Below are 13,807 nucleotides of genomic sequence, written 5' to 3' on the forward strand. Positions count from 1 at the left end.
CTAGTTATCATGCGTAGATGTCACATTCATGATCCATCTCACATGCCAAGTGCTGCTAAGAATCAAGATTTTTGTCTAAGAATGAGAAAAAAAAGTCTGCTAGCATTCTATAGCAACAAGTTTCACATTCAACGCCTTCCAACATACTCAAATCTGTACAAGAGCAGTGAATAGCCCTTCACCCTAATTAATTATTACCTCAGAACTTTCTTTGCTTTGTGGAGTTGATTGCAGGGTTCCTTGCTCATTGCTACATCAGTCATTTCTCCTAGTTGGTACTCTTGACTGAGATCATAGTAAAGGTTTATCTAGCATAAAAGTTATATTATTATTTTTTAAATATCAATTGAAAGTAAAAAAATATAACTAGTAAAACAAACTTTATAATTATACTAAAAAATAATTTTAGTGGCTTTTTTCATGTAAATATCTATCGTTTCTGGGGATATAAATGTAAGTTCGCTCAGCCTGTCAATTCAAGAAGAAATCCCGTTCGAATAACCCCCCGGACCTCCCGTCTCTATAAATACCATTGCGCTGTGCGCCCGGGCGGGGACGGAAGCGAAACAGAGCGAGAGAGATCTGATGGCGATTCCGAGAGGGAGCCCCAGAGCCATCTCCGGGGTCGGACCTCCAATAATCTCTCCGGCGGAGGCTCCACTCAGCCGCCGCGGCCGTAATGGTGCCGGACTCCTCGTCCAAGACGAGCTTCCCGAGCGCCGAGGACTTGACCACTGATTCCATGGAGGACTCCGGAGTGGATACGAGCTCAGGTACTGATACGAGGGATCGCGTGGTGGATGGGTTTGATCGGGAGGAGGAGAAGAAGGCGGGCTCGGTCGATGATGGTGTGGGGTGGCCGGTGGGCCGAGGGACAAGGAGCCTGGGTTGCGGTTCCAGCGAAGTTCTTGTGCCGGGCGTCTGCTTCCGCTCACCGGATGGTGAAAGAGAGCCCACTCAGTTCTGATGCTGTTTTCAAACAGGTATATGCGGTTCTTTCTCATCGTGATTCTTCATGGTTCTTGTGCATCTTAATATGATTGCAAACATGTGCTCAGTTTCTTGCCGAGCCAGTTCTTGATAATATTTTCTGAAGTTTGCTATGATTGAAAACACGATCCCCTGTTTCCCTGATCGTCGTTCTTGATCCGTTCTTGCTAATTTTACTATGAGTTCGTTTTCGTTTTGAGCTAGTTCTTGATAGGTTTTTGTGAATTTTCTATGATCGAAAACATGATCTCTGTTTAAGCACAAAAAAAACATGATCTCTGTTTTTTTCCTGATCGTAATTCTTGATTGGTTTTTGCTAGTTTGCATATGATTGAAAACATGAGCTCCATTTCCTTTTGAGCTAGTTCTTGGTCAGTTTTTGTGAATTTTTCCGTGATCGAAATATGATCTCTGTTTCCTCTGGATTGTTCTTGATTTTGTAAAAAAAAGTTTTTCCTATTACTGAGACGCTTATTAAGCTATTTCTTGATCGGTATTTGTGATTTTTTTATGATAAAAGACATTACTTATTAAGCTATTACTTATTAAGCGATTCCTCCTGATTGTTCTCTCCTAATTGAAGTTCTTGCTTGGGTTTTCTGAATTTTTCTATGATCAAAGACATAAGCTCCATTCGAAAACCTTTGCATATTAGTAATTTTGGAGTGCTGGAGGCAGGAAAGTTATCTACAGTTTCTTAGATCAGCTTCAAGCTATATCTCTGATTTAAAGTATTATCAAATTATTTCTGCTCATTTAATGTAACTTAGGATTTCTATAATATTTTTTTCTTGGGTGACCTTGCATGTCCATTCAATATCCTAGTTTCAGTACTGATTATTATGTCTACAAAGTCATTGCTCAATATGTCTAATTTCTTATGAAACTTTATTTTTCAATAAATTTGATAGTTCATATATATAATATTATTTAATTGACATCCTTAGAATTCTGCAGTAAATTGTTACTTAGTGGTCACTATGAAATCTATGCAATAAGTTTACTTATTGATTATAAAGAAATCAGCAAGAATAATTTCTTAGATCATTAAGACATGAACCAACTATTTATTCGTTGGAGAGACTGTTCCTTACTTTATGCCCGTGCAATTTATAAAGCACAATCCATAATGGATGGAATCAAATGGGCTTTTTCTTGCTTTATTTATAGAAATTAAAATGCTGATAGGCCACGGGCATCATATTTTCTATATGAAAACTTTACAAACGGGGGAAACTATATTCATTAAAAGAACGGTGAGGCTTAGAAAAGTTGACAGTAGTTCAACGTTCAAGATTTCTTAATGAAATACAGCACAATAAATGGAGGCTTAGAAAAGTTGACAGTAGTTCAACGTTCAAGATTTCTTAATGAAATACAGCACAATAAATGGTGGACTGAATTACGTATATCAATGAAAACTTACTGAAAGCATCAAGAGTCAGTATGCTAATGGATTAGTTGCTTAAGATGTAACTTTTCCACTATACTATATAACATTGCTGTTAGCTGCAGAGGCACTTATTTTAATCTGGGATTGTTCTAAAAGCTGCTGATCTCCTACATAATCTTTAAAAGAAGAAATCATTCATATTCTAAAACGTGGACTAAATAACTGATATTGCTTTCCGTGTCTTCCTTAACTAGTTGTCTTGTTATATGCTGATGTCCCTAACCAAATGTATATACAGAAAGGAATTGTAGAAAATATTATCTGATTTGAGAGTTTTCTTGTAAGTTATAATGATATTTGCATAAACTCAAATAGTGTTGGGAGTTCTCTGATATTAAGACTTGATATTTGTGCCAATATTTTAGAGATTAATTTGCATCCTTTTGTCAAAATCATTTGTACATTCATGATGTTTTTATGTTCATGTATTAAATTTGGGCATTTCTCCTTATATTGTAATCTTCTTAAGCAGCATTGACATCCACTATTTAATAACATCTAATGAAAATCATAGCTAATGATTCATAGTCCATTCATACTGTTAACATGAAAATCATACTGTTAAATCACAATGTTCTATTCACTATTAACACAAGCTCTATCTTTCTATCATGTAGACAATATATATGGTTAAAAGGGAATAGGACATGCATTTATTTGGAGTTGCAATCTTCTTAGTCGGTGTTAGCCTGGATATCAATAGAGTGACTTGCGTATTTAGCGAAAGTAAATTTTGAATTTGGCTGTTCTACTTGAAATTATAATCATTTGCATGAAAGAAATATGATCATTTACCTGAAAATTTGATAGATATGTTTGATGATAATCATGTATGCGTGTGTGGGTAGGAGGTGGTCGAGATTGATTATTTGCTTTATTTATTGGGGTATAGGATGCTACCATTCACCACCTTCATGTACATTCATTTGTGTGAAATTTATGGTTTTACATATGATCTCCGTTTCCCATAGATAATGGTTTGTGCACAATAAACAATTGTTGCAGTAGTATTCTTTGAATAATTGTGGATGGGGATTGAAATTACAGCCCTGCAATCTAGGGTTTATATAGACAGTTGGATGTTATTACTTAATCATGGCAAATTGGTTTTGTTATTGCAACTGTACCATAATTATGCTGGCTTATTTGAGTCTATTATTTTTATTTTCATAATCATCTTTTTTTCTTCTTTATGACAGTCTTTCACCTTTTATCTCCCGATAAGGAGAGCTCTAGAACCATACTTCTTTTTTCTCCTTGAATATGATTGCTGATTTTTTTAGTGGAAATTTTACCACTCAACATAAAAGAAAAATGGTGGAAAAACTGATTGTAGACTAGACTCTTAAGCCACTTGTATTATTTTCCTGAAAGACTTCAAATTTCTAGATTTGAGCGGTTCTCTTTTTAATTTTTTGTCCTTGAGCAACTAGGAATCTAAACATATGAAGTTTTATCAACCTTATACTAGAAAAACCTCTTGCTTAGAACTTTTAAAGAACGAAGTAAATATTACAATCTGCTAAGTACTAACGTAAATGTTGAAGGTTTATGACTGGTTCCCTGATAATTTATATGCTTCTAATTGAATTTAATGCTAAGAGAAATTAGAAGTTAGAGGACTTGTAAAATACCACAACCCATTTCTTGTAAATCCTTATGCCAGAGCGGAAATCATTGATATATCATATATGTGTGTCTGTGCACATACATTTATGCATATATATGGTGTATGCATGTTGTATGATAATGTATTCCACGTTGGTCTAATAAAAGTTGATACTATTGGCTCATTGTTGACTTGCATGCAAGTAGAGCTGGACCTACCAAAGTCAGTAGGTCATTCAATGACTCCTTATTTTTCTTCTTATGGGTCTTTGGAATGTTTTCTGAGTTTATTTCTTTTCTTTTCTTTCTTTCTTGTCCCTCTTTTTTTTTTTTTGCGGTAATCTTTGTTTGATCTATATAGTTGCTTTGTGTAGACTATTTCAGAAAATGTAGAACTTGTTATTTAGGATCAGCAAGTTTCAGTAGAATTTTAGACTTCACGGTCTCCTATGTCTCCCCACCATGCTCTGACAAAAATATAACCAACTATTAGACCACTTTCTTTGAAGTTAAACCTAGAAACCATAAATTTTTGTCCATTCCTGCGTCTAATCGGTATTGAAGTTTCACAGACTATATATGTTGTATATTCGCATTAGCAAGCTATATTATTATGACTTTTTATATAGAGGCCTGCCACACAATCTTGAAATGATGGCGAGCCGAAAACCAGAACTTAAAGTCATGGATACCACATCATATTCCTGGAAGATATTGACAAACAAAGAACATAGTTATATAGTTCATTAGCCTGCTAAACTCGGTGTTGAACGCAATGTTCAAATTGGCGGATACACTGATATATCTGGCAGATAAATCTCGTAATAAAAGCTCCAATTTTAATTAAATAAAAGAAAAACGCATAATATAGGGCTGGGAAGGGATTTTTTACATCCTTTCCCGCTGTCACAAGTAATGAGCTGGAAATGTGATGCAAAATCTCCTCGACTCCCTGACAAGAAGACTTGACCCGCAGCCAGGTGATCCAAACTCATCACCTGTAATGTATCATAATAATTGATTCAAAATTCCAAACATGCTTTGGAATGCAATCAATAGAAAATTCAAAGTCATGAATTCTGGTTCTTCGCCTGGAAGTCATAAGAACCTAGTAAGAGCAAATGCAGATTGCGAAAAGGATTTCTCAAACCTAGCATTTCTAATGTCCTAGTTATGTTCGATGAAGCTAAAATCTTCTTGTTGCAAGTAGCATTAAGCTGAAAAAGGGCCCACAACCAGCACATTCAAAAGCTAACATTTTGAATACAATGCCCACATTTTTCTTTACATATCAATCCCCCAAAATTTCATGTTATAACATTGTTGCAATTTCTATGTATGATCATCAGCATCCTATAAACATACAAGAACACATTTATGGAAAATTAATGCTGTTACTGCAGAACAACATCATTGGAGCATAACACACCGTTTTAAATGAAACCGATCAGTGAGCATTGTTACTAGTTCAACGAATCAAGCTGTCACTTTTTATCGATAAAATAACCATTAAAAAAAGAGCAAAAAATGAAAAGAAAGGACATAAAACATATTGATGCCAAATGCAGATATGAATAAAAGCAACTCGCAGAATGGTCATATACAGGTTACACAGTTCAATCCTAGATAGCCAAAACAAACCAGCAAGTTTCACCAAAAATGTCCAGACCAATTTATACGATGGATAGACTTGATATGACTAGAATATACCAGATCTGATTTGCTTCTGGGGCTAGTTGGCCTTTCGTGATGGCCAAGCCCATTCCTATAGTATTACAAAACTGATACAATTGCTAATGAAAAGAAAAAAAAATATAAATAACAATCTTGAGATAATCAGAGTTCCCTCGATGCATTTGCACGTAAGAGAGGTAATGGTGATGTAGGAAGCCATGGTGCAAAGTTTCTCTCTGATTTCTAGTATCATAAACTAACCAGGACCCAATTATTAAAGACTGCCAACACAAACGAAACAAAAACAACTCCATAACTTAGGTTACTTGAATACTCCCTGATAGTTGTGTGTTCTTTTTAAGCAACATATATGCTCTGTGCAGTATTAAACTATAAGCTGGAAAAGAACTTGTCGACAGAAAACATAACCATCACCGCCATGCCTTGTCCTAACCATTTGGGGTCAGCTTCATCATCCTTTCACCAAAACCCATGAGACCTTATTTATGGGAAATAGAAGGCAAAACCCTTGAATACTAAAAAGCAGAAGAGTACGAATGTATGCAATTAAGAAGTAATCATCCCGAACCCCCCACCCCCCAACCCCTAACCCAGCAGCTTAATTTACCTTGGTAATAGAAGTTATGTTCCTGAAATCACTATGTTGAATATATCTAATGAACAAGCAGCGCAAAAACATACATCATGACTTAACTGCCTTATCTAATCGATACATGAGAATGACAAAATAAAGATCAAATGATGCACCTAACTTCTTGCAATACAATCTTCATATCACAAATATTTGCCAGAGATACCAACATGCCCAAAATTTTTTCTTAACAAGTTTAGCTTTATAAACCCACAGAAGGTTGTAGATAGACTTCCTAAGAAAATCCCTTGTTGCTCATTGAGTCATTTCTAAAATCTCCAAGAACCCTATTATTTATTAGTCAATAAAACGAGATGTCGATTGCCTTACAGCAAGAACCAGATCAACAAATAAAAGGTCAAAGGTCATATGAAAGTAAGAAGTAAATGTGAAAAGGAATGAGACAAAAGAGACCTAGTCAATAAAAGCAGAGAGGCAAACAACAAGATATCTCAAGCATAGACTTCCAGTCATCATCTTAAAAGAACAAGACTATTGACACTCATCAATACAGATACATCCCAGAAACCAAAACAAGAGAACCCCCCCAAGACGAAATCTTCTAGAGTCTTTCAGAAAGCATTCCTATAACACATGTCAACAACTATTCAAATCACATAGAAATAGATAATCCCAACAAGTATCTTACATAAATTTATATCATGTACTTCAGGATTTTTGTTCAGTGAGAAACAAGTACATTGAGTATGGGAAGAAGTAATATAAAAAGCGCTGCATGGACTTCCTACAGAGTGTAATGGAACCCAACTCAGCTCCGCCGAGCCAAAGCCAGAGGCGAACAGTAGAGTACAGCCAAGAGGCTTTCACCATCATAAAGAACCTAAAGGAAGACCATGCCCAAAGCTCACCTGGAGTTTTGTTTTAAGAACAATGGACCTCCAAAAAAGGAGGAGAATGGAAACTGGCTGCACAAGATTGCATTCCATATATGTGCAGAAATAGTTCCGCATAAGCAAATGGTTTTGCAAGATATTGGCTTCTCAAATAGTAGGATAAAGAAACTACAATCCAAAACTTATGATGACATAAGCTCCCTAGAAATACAAAACATATGAAAGCAAGACCGATTAGATAGTTGCTGGTTTCCCATTACTCTATTATAATACCTAATAAATGCCAATGAACTACAGTATTTTTTTGCCATGTTTCACATTCGACCAGCCATGATAAGGCTTAATCAACCCAAACACAATGTCAGACTAATCACACTCCAATCATTTTTTTTTGGTTGGGGGGGAGGGAAACCTTTCCTGAAAGATATATAACGCTAATTCTAGGGATATCTTTGTTCAGAAAATATAGATTGCTATTTTTAGATCAATTAGGATGTATTAGCTGGTCTTTCCAAGCTGACTGTATAACACAAACTAGCGGCAGGAGCAACAAGAACAGCAACAAACTGAAGAATTGACAAAACGTTTTAAGTTCAATTTCTTAGTTTTAGCATTCTTTTCAAAAAAATCATTGTGTCAAAGTCCAAAATGAATAGCAATGATGATATCAACTCACAGTTTCATATAGGGGAACAAATCATGCACCCACTATGAATCTCATAACTTGTACTGTCCATTTATCGAATTATGGAACCAAACAGATAGCAAACAACAACGTATACCTCGAGTTGCAGAAACCCATAAGGAAGACATTATGTCTAATATTCAAGAAATGCATAAATATTCATTTCTTTTCTTTGACTCTTTTATTTACTTCTGGTCATGTGATGTATCACATATATCTTGACCAAACAGTATACAATAGAAACCATGAAAACACATAAAAACAAGGGATCTCTGAAATCAATCCTCTTTTCTTTTATTTTTTTGAAAAATCTGAAGCTGGAAGTAGCTGATAGGCCGCTAAGAAAAATGTGGCAATTTGCGAAGTCAAAAAATCAACTAAATAATATATGTTTAGTGAATGTGGCCGATGACCAGCATATTTCAACGGCATCAAACAGTACTAAAACCTTAAATGCCAAAAGTTACCAATTCTTTTTCCAAATTTCCAGTCGAATCTGGGGCTTCAAATCAGGCCCACAAGTAATGAACTGCAGATGAAAAGATACACACGATAATCATCTTAATAAGAGAAACAAACCACAGTGTTTGTTTGGGTCTTGCTGCAACAGAAAGCACAGAATACACACATAACGTAACCAATTATCCTCAACTCCAGAACAAAGTATTCACGCAAACCATGATTATTTACGAAACATAGACTCCAGTTAAAATAATGGAACTCATCGTTCCAAGAAATTGTAGCTACGAGAATTTATTACTTCATGCGGAAGCTTATTAAATCATGAGGACTTAATAAAAAAGGAGGAAAAAAGAGAGCAAATGATCCGATGATCGTAATAAACAAAAAGGCAGAATTTTTTTTTTCAGAAGAAGCAACTTTTGTGATGAGATCAGATTCGGGGACCTGGATCAAGGCCACATCCAGCACATGATAGCAGGAGAGACGAAAGAATTCCTTTTTTTTTTTATGAGGTCAGATTCATGACCCTGGAAAATGGTTGCGTTCAAAACAAGGCAGCTGAGAAAGAGTTTTCTTTTCATTTTTTTTTATGAGGTCGTATCGATAGAGCGGAAAAGAGGAGCTTTCTGAGAGCAGAATTCAATAGATGGAGTGGGGGAAAGAGAGAGAGAGCGTGATATATACCGAGAGAAGAGGAATCACGACCAGCCGTAGACCGCCTGGGTGTATCTCTCCTTGAGCCACCTGAAGCTCTTCCTCAGAGACCCCTTCATCTTCCCCTCCACGGCGTAGGCCTTGTAGCCTACCACCCTCTTCTTTCTCTGCAGTTCCGGGTCACTGAGGCTCCACCCACTCTTGGAGGAAGACGAACCCACGGTGCTCTTCCCCTTCTTGAACTTGATCTCCTTGGGGACCTCGTAGCTGTTCTGCTGCGACGACGCATAAGAGGCGCTGTAGCACCGCAGCTCGTGGAGGCCCGAGGCCGGAGGGACGGCCCGGCTCCCGTAGACCTCCAGCTCCATCCTCCCGTCCCCGCACGACCTCGATCTGAATTCCTCCATGGAAGCCAAAGGTGATATCTTCCCCCCCTCTCTCTCGTTCTGTGGGTGGAGATTGAGAAAGAGAGCAGGGGGAAGGGAGGCAGGTGGGGCTCGGCTCCTGTTTTTTGCTCGATTGCGAACAGCTCACGGTGGGGTTCGGCTTTTAATTTTACCGTCCTTTTATGAGCTCTCTCGATGGTCCCACCGTGAAGGTGAAGGGAGTGAGTTTTTTTTTTTTTTTTTTTTGGTTTTTTTTATGAATATTTTTTAAAAAAATTAAATTTGCATGACTATCCCATCAAATTTTTTGGGGTAATTAATTTCCCATCCTCCAAAAGACCGCGCCATAACAAAAAGTCCCGGTTGACCAGTCTTAAAATCTTCCGTCCAATATCTTTATCAAGTTTAATTCTCGGTCCTTGAGCTCTTGCCCGAGCTCCCTCCTGCGGCCGCCGACGGCCCCAGCTCGAATCCTCTCGAACTCCCTCCTACGGCCCCGCCCCCTTTCAAGCTCTCTCTCGCGGCCGCGCCGCCAGGATTGCCTCCGCCCCTGCCCCCCCAAGTGCCCTCTCCTGCGACCGTCGCTGGCCGCAGCCTGCCTTCCTCCTGCGTCCGCCACGGCCCGGCCTCTTTCCAGAGCCGTCGGCCTCGCGAGAGGGGAGATGTTCTCCGCTGCAGCTGCGGCTGCCGCTAGCAGCGGCCCTGCCCCCTCCCGCAGCGCCCTCCTGCGGCCGCCGCGACCCGACTCCCTTCCGGCGCTGCCGGCTCGCGGGAGGAGAAGAAAGAAGAAGAAGAAGGGAAGAAGAGAAGAAAAAAAGAAAAGGAGAAAAAAAAAGAAAAGAAAGAAAATAAATAAATAAATAAATAAATGCATCAATATATATATATATATATATATATATGAATGAACGAATAAATAAATATATAATATATTTTAATGAAATAAAATAATTATAAATAAATAAAGCTGCCGCGGCTGGACCCCCTCCTGCGGCCGCCACGGCTTGGCCCCCTTCTGACGCCACCGGCCTCACGGGAGGAGAAAATAGAAGAAAAAAAGAAGAAAAAGAAAAAAAGAAAAGGAAATAAAAAGAAGAAAAAAAAGAAAAAAAAGAAAGAAAAGAAAAATAAATAAATAAATATATCCATAAATATATATATATATATATATATATATATATATGTGTGTGTGTGTGTGAATGAACGAACAAATAAAGAAATAAATAAATATATAATATATTGTAATAAAATAATAAATAAATAAATAAAGTGGCCATGATCGGGCCCCCTTCCGCTGCCACCATGGCATGGCCCTCTTTTGGCGCCGTCGGCCTCACGAGAAAAGAAAATAGAAAAAAAAAAAAAAAAATAGAAGAAAAGAAGGAAAAAGAAGATTTAAGTGTGTGCAGAGAAGAAAAGGAAAGAAAAAGAAGAAAAGGAAAAAGAAAAAAAAAAGAAGAAGAAAAAGGAAAGAAAAAGAAAAAGAAAGAAAAAGAAGAGAAGGAAAGGAAAAAAAAGGAAGAAAAGGAAAAGAAAAAAAGAAGAAAAAGGAAAGAAAAAGAGAAGGAAAGAAAAAGAAGAGAAGGAAAGAAAAAGAAAAAAAAGGAAAGGAAAAGAAGAAAAGGAAAGAACAGAAAAAAAGAAGAAGAAAAAGGAAAGAAAAAAAAGAGAAGGAAATGAAAAGAAAAAAAAAGGAAAGAAAAAGAAGAGAAGAAAAGAAAAAGAAAAAAAATAAAGAAAAAGAAGAAAAGAAAAAAAAAGTTAAAATATTGATTAATTGTGTGCCACGCTTATTTAAATGTGTGCCATACTATATTAGCTATATACCAAGTTTACTAACCTAACTACTACTCACTCTTTTTTTTTTCTTTCTTTTCTTTTCTTCTTTTTCTTTCCCTCCCTTCTTTTTCTTCTTTTTCTTTCCTTTTCTTCCCTTTCCTTTCCTTTTTCTTCTTTTTCTTTCCTTTTTCTTCTTTTTTTCTTTCGTTTTTTCTTTTCTTTTTTTCTTCTTTTCATTCATTCATATATGTATATATATATATGTATATATGTATATGTATATGTATATATATGTATATGTATATATGTATATGTATATATATGTGTGTGTGTGTATATATATATATGTATGTATGTATGTATTTTTTTCTTCTTTTTCTTTTTTTTTCTTTCTTTTTCTTTTTTTTTCTTCTCTTCTTCCCTTCTTTTTTTTTCTTCTTTCTTCTCCCCCATGCAATATCGCCGGCGTCGGAAGGGGCTCGAGCCGTGGCGGACGTAAGAGGGAGCCATGGGAGGGGGCCAGGCCGCCACCGGCAGTGGCCGCGGCCACAGCATTTGCAGAGAATTCTTCTCCTCCTGCAAGGTTGTCGGCGCCGGAAAGGGTTCGGGCCGCGGCGGATGCGAGAGGAGGGCGGGTTGTGGCTGGCAACGGCCGCAGGACACCACGGCCGCCCTTCTTTCTCTTCTTCGGCGTCTCCCCACCGTGGGGCTGGGGCGGGAGCATTCTCGGCAGCGCGGCCGCGGGAGAAGGCTCGGGAGGGGGCTGGAGCGGGGGTATTTCTGGCGGCGCGGCCGCAGTAAGAGATTCGGGAGAGGTCGGGCCGTGGCCGACCCCCTTTTTTCTTTCTCTTCTCCGATGGGATTGGAGATAAAGCAATAGAAACTAAAATATCCTTAGGGGGCGTTTTCGTCTCATAATAAAGTATTGAAATATGGCTGGACTGATTGTAAACAACCAGTCAACAGGGATTAAACGTTAGTGACTAGTCAATAAATGTACCGGTGATTAATTACCCCAAATTTTTATTTATTTTATTTTCTTATAAAACACTATTTTTCATAAATATACCTAATACAATGATCCTTCTAACATCATTAATAAAAATTATATTTATTTTAATTAAAAATAATTAAATTAATTTTTTTATCCTGATCGTTTTATAAATATTTTTTTTACACGTCTACTTATTAAAAAAATTTTAATTATTTGAATTTAAAATTATTAATTTTTTAACAATGGTATATATATACAAAAATAAGAATAAAAAAATACACTAGTAAAATAAGAATTTACGAGAATATATATATATATATATAAATATTAATTTGAAAGAATATGTATGTAAAATTCGATATTTAGAAAGTATTTATGTTTTTTTTTTTTCCCACAAGAGCAACGAGAGGGAAGTTTAAGCGAGAAGAGGCTGGAGTCAGTAATTTCTGTGTCTTTTATTTCCCCTTAATTTGAGCCCCAGTGAAGGTGGGCAGAGTATGAATGAAAGGAAGAAATACGGATTATGAAATGCGTCACTGGTGTACCTTCCTAATTTTTATTTATTTTATTTTACTTTTTCTTTTGGCTGTCTTGACTCTCTTAAGGTAATTTTTGATTACCTAAAATTGCGGGCTAAAAACTGCGGCAAAACTTTTCTCAAAAAGATTATTAATTAAATAAATTTAATATTTAAAAAATTAAAATTGAAATTTAATGTACGGTAAAATTTCAATAATATCTCAAATCTTACATTATATTTTAAAAAATTCTAATCTAGAATGAAAAAAATCAAACTCTGCTTCTACTCACTCTTTTAAAATAAAACTCCATGCTAACTTAGTTCTCAAGGTCTATAAAAAATATATCAAATAACGAGCTAGACGACCTACTAAGCAATGAATACTTTAACTAGATTGATCAGATAATAAGATAAATAAAAATTCTAGGTATTCATATGTTTATCATCTCCCTTGAGTGGCACATCTCGCCTTATTAGATATAAAAAATGTGAAGAATCTTAGCACTAGATTTGTGCTATATATATTATACATGTTGATGATTATATTTATGGGCACGTTTGATTCATGATCAAAATTGGAATTAGGATTAGAATTGGAATGGATTGGAATAGGAATCAGATGATTGTATTTCGGACATGTTTGATTTATGACCGTAATCAGAATCAGAATCAGAATGGAATATGAATATTAAAGAATAGTAAGAATTGAGTTATGGAAGATTGCGGTATTTTCATTCCCTCTAGAATCAGAATAGATATGAAACTCCCATCAACTAAATGGTTGAAATAGGAATCACTTATTTCTATTTTTATTTCAGAGTTCAGTCCCTTCCAACCAAACATGCCCTGCATTTCTTGCTTTTTGATTACATCCTTTATTCACCATTTTGGCATCTACCCGAGTCTAGGAGCCAGGGTTTGTAGGAGGTGCTTTAGTGCTTAATTCATTGCTCGTGAATTGCTATTGCAGGCGTTCATATCAGCGCGGTTACTTCTGGTTTACGTCTGAACTAGTCCCGGCAACCGCATTGCCGAAACGAGGTTAAAGTCAGTACGCGCAGCTTGACCGCAATATTTTTATGGGTTCCGACTTCGG

At 36.6% G+C, this 13,807-nt stretch overlaps 1 protein-coding gene across 2 annotated transcripts; it reads right to left on the bottom strand.

Moving 5' to 3' along the window:
• Nucleotides 1-4,765: 4,765 nt before the first annotated feature.
• Nucleotides 4,766-9,568, bottom strand: LOC103708229 (uncharacterized). Of its 2 annotated transcripts, XR_005513056.3 has the most exons (3): nt 9,063-9,568; nt 8,384-8,445; nt 4,766-5,049 (listed from the first exon to the last, which is right to left on the bottom strand). XR_005513056.3 is itself a non-coding variant. In XM_039129287.3 (2 exons), exon 1 carries the CDS (start codon nt 9,437-9,439, stop codon nt 9,077-9,079), a length of 363 nt encoding a protein of 120 aa, XP_038985215.3. In that variant the 5' UTR covers nt 9,440-9,568; the 3' UTR covers nt 4,766-5,049; nt 9,063-9,076. The 2 variants fall into 2 exon arrangements, 1 of the variants encoding a protein (XP_038985215.3); XM_039129287.3 differs by lacking the exon at nt 8,384-8,445.
• Nucleotides 9,569-13,807: the final 4,239 nt, after the last annotated feature.

Source organism: Phoenix dactylifera, chromosome 5, assembly GCF_051530095.1.
Source record: "Phoenix dactylifera cultivar Ajwa chromosome 5, Ajwa_hap1_PhDact_Kaust_v1.1, whole genome shotgun sequence".
Classification (NCBI taxonomy): domain Eukaryota; kingdom Viridiplantae; phylum Streptophyta; class Magnoliopsida; order Arecales; family Arecaceae; genus Phoenix; species Phoenix dactylifera.

Coding starts and splice junctions, on each gene's coding strand:
- LOC103708229 (XM_039129287.3), bottom strand. CDS start 9,439: ATGGAGGAATTCAGATCGAGGTCGTGCGGGGACGGGAGGATGGAGCTG.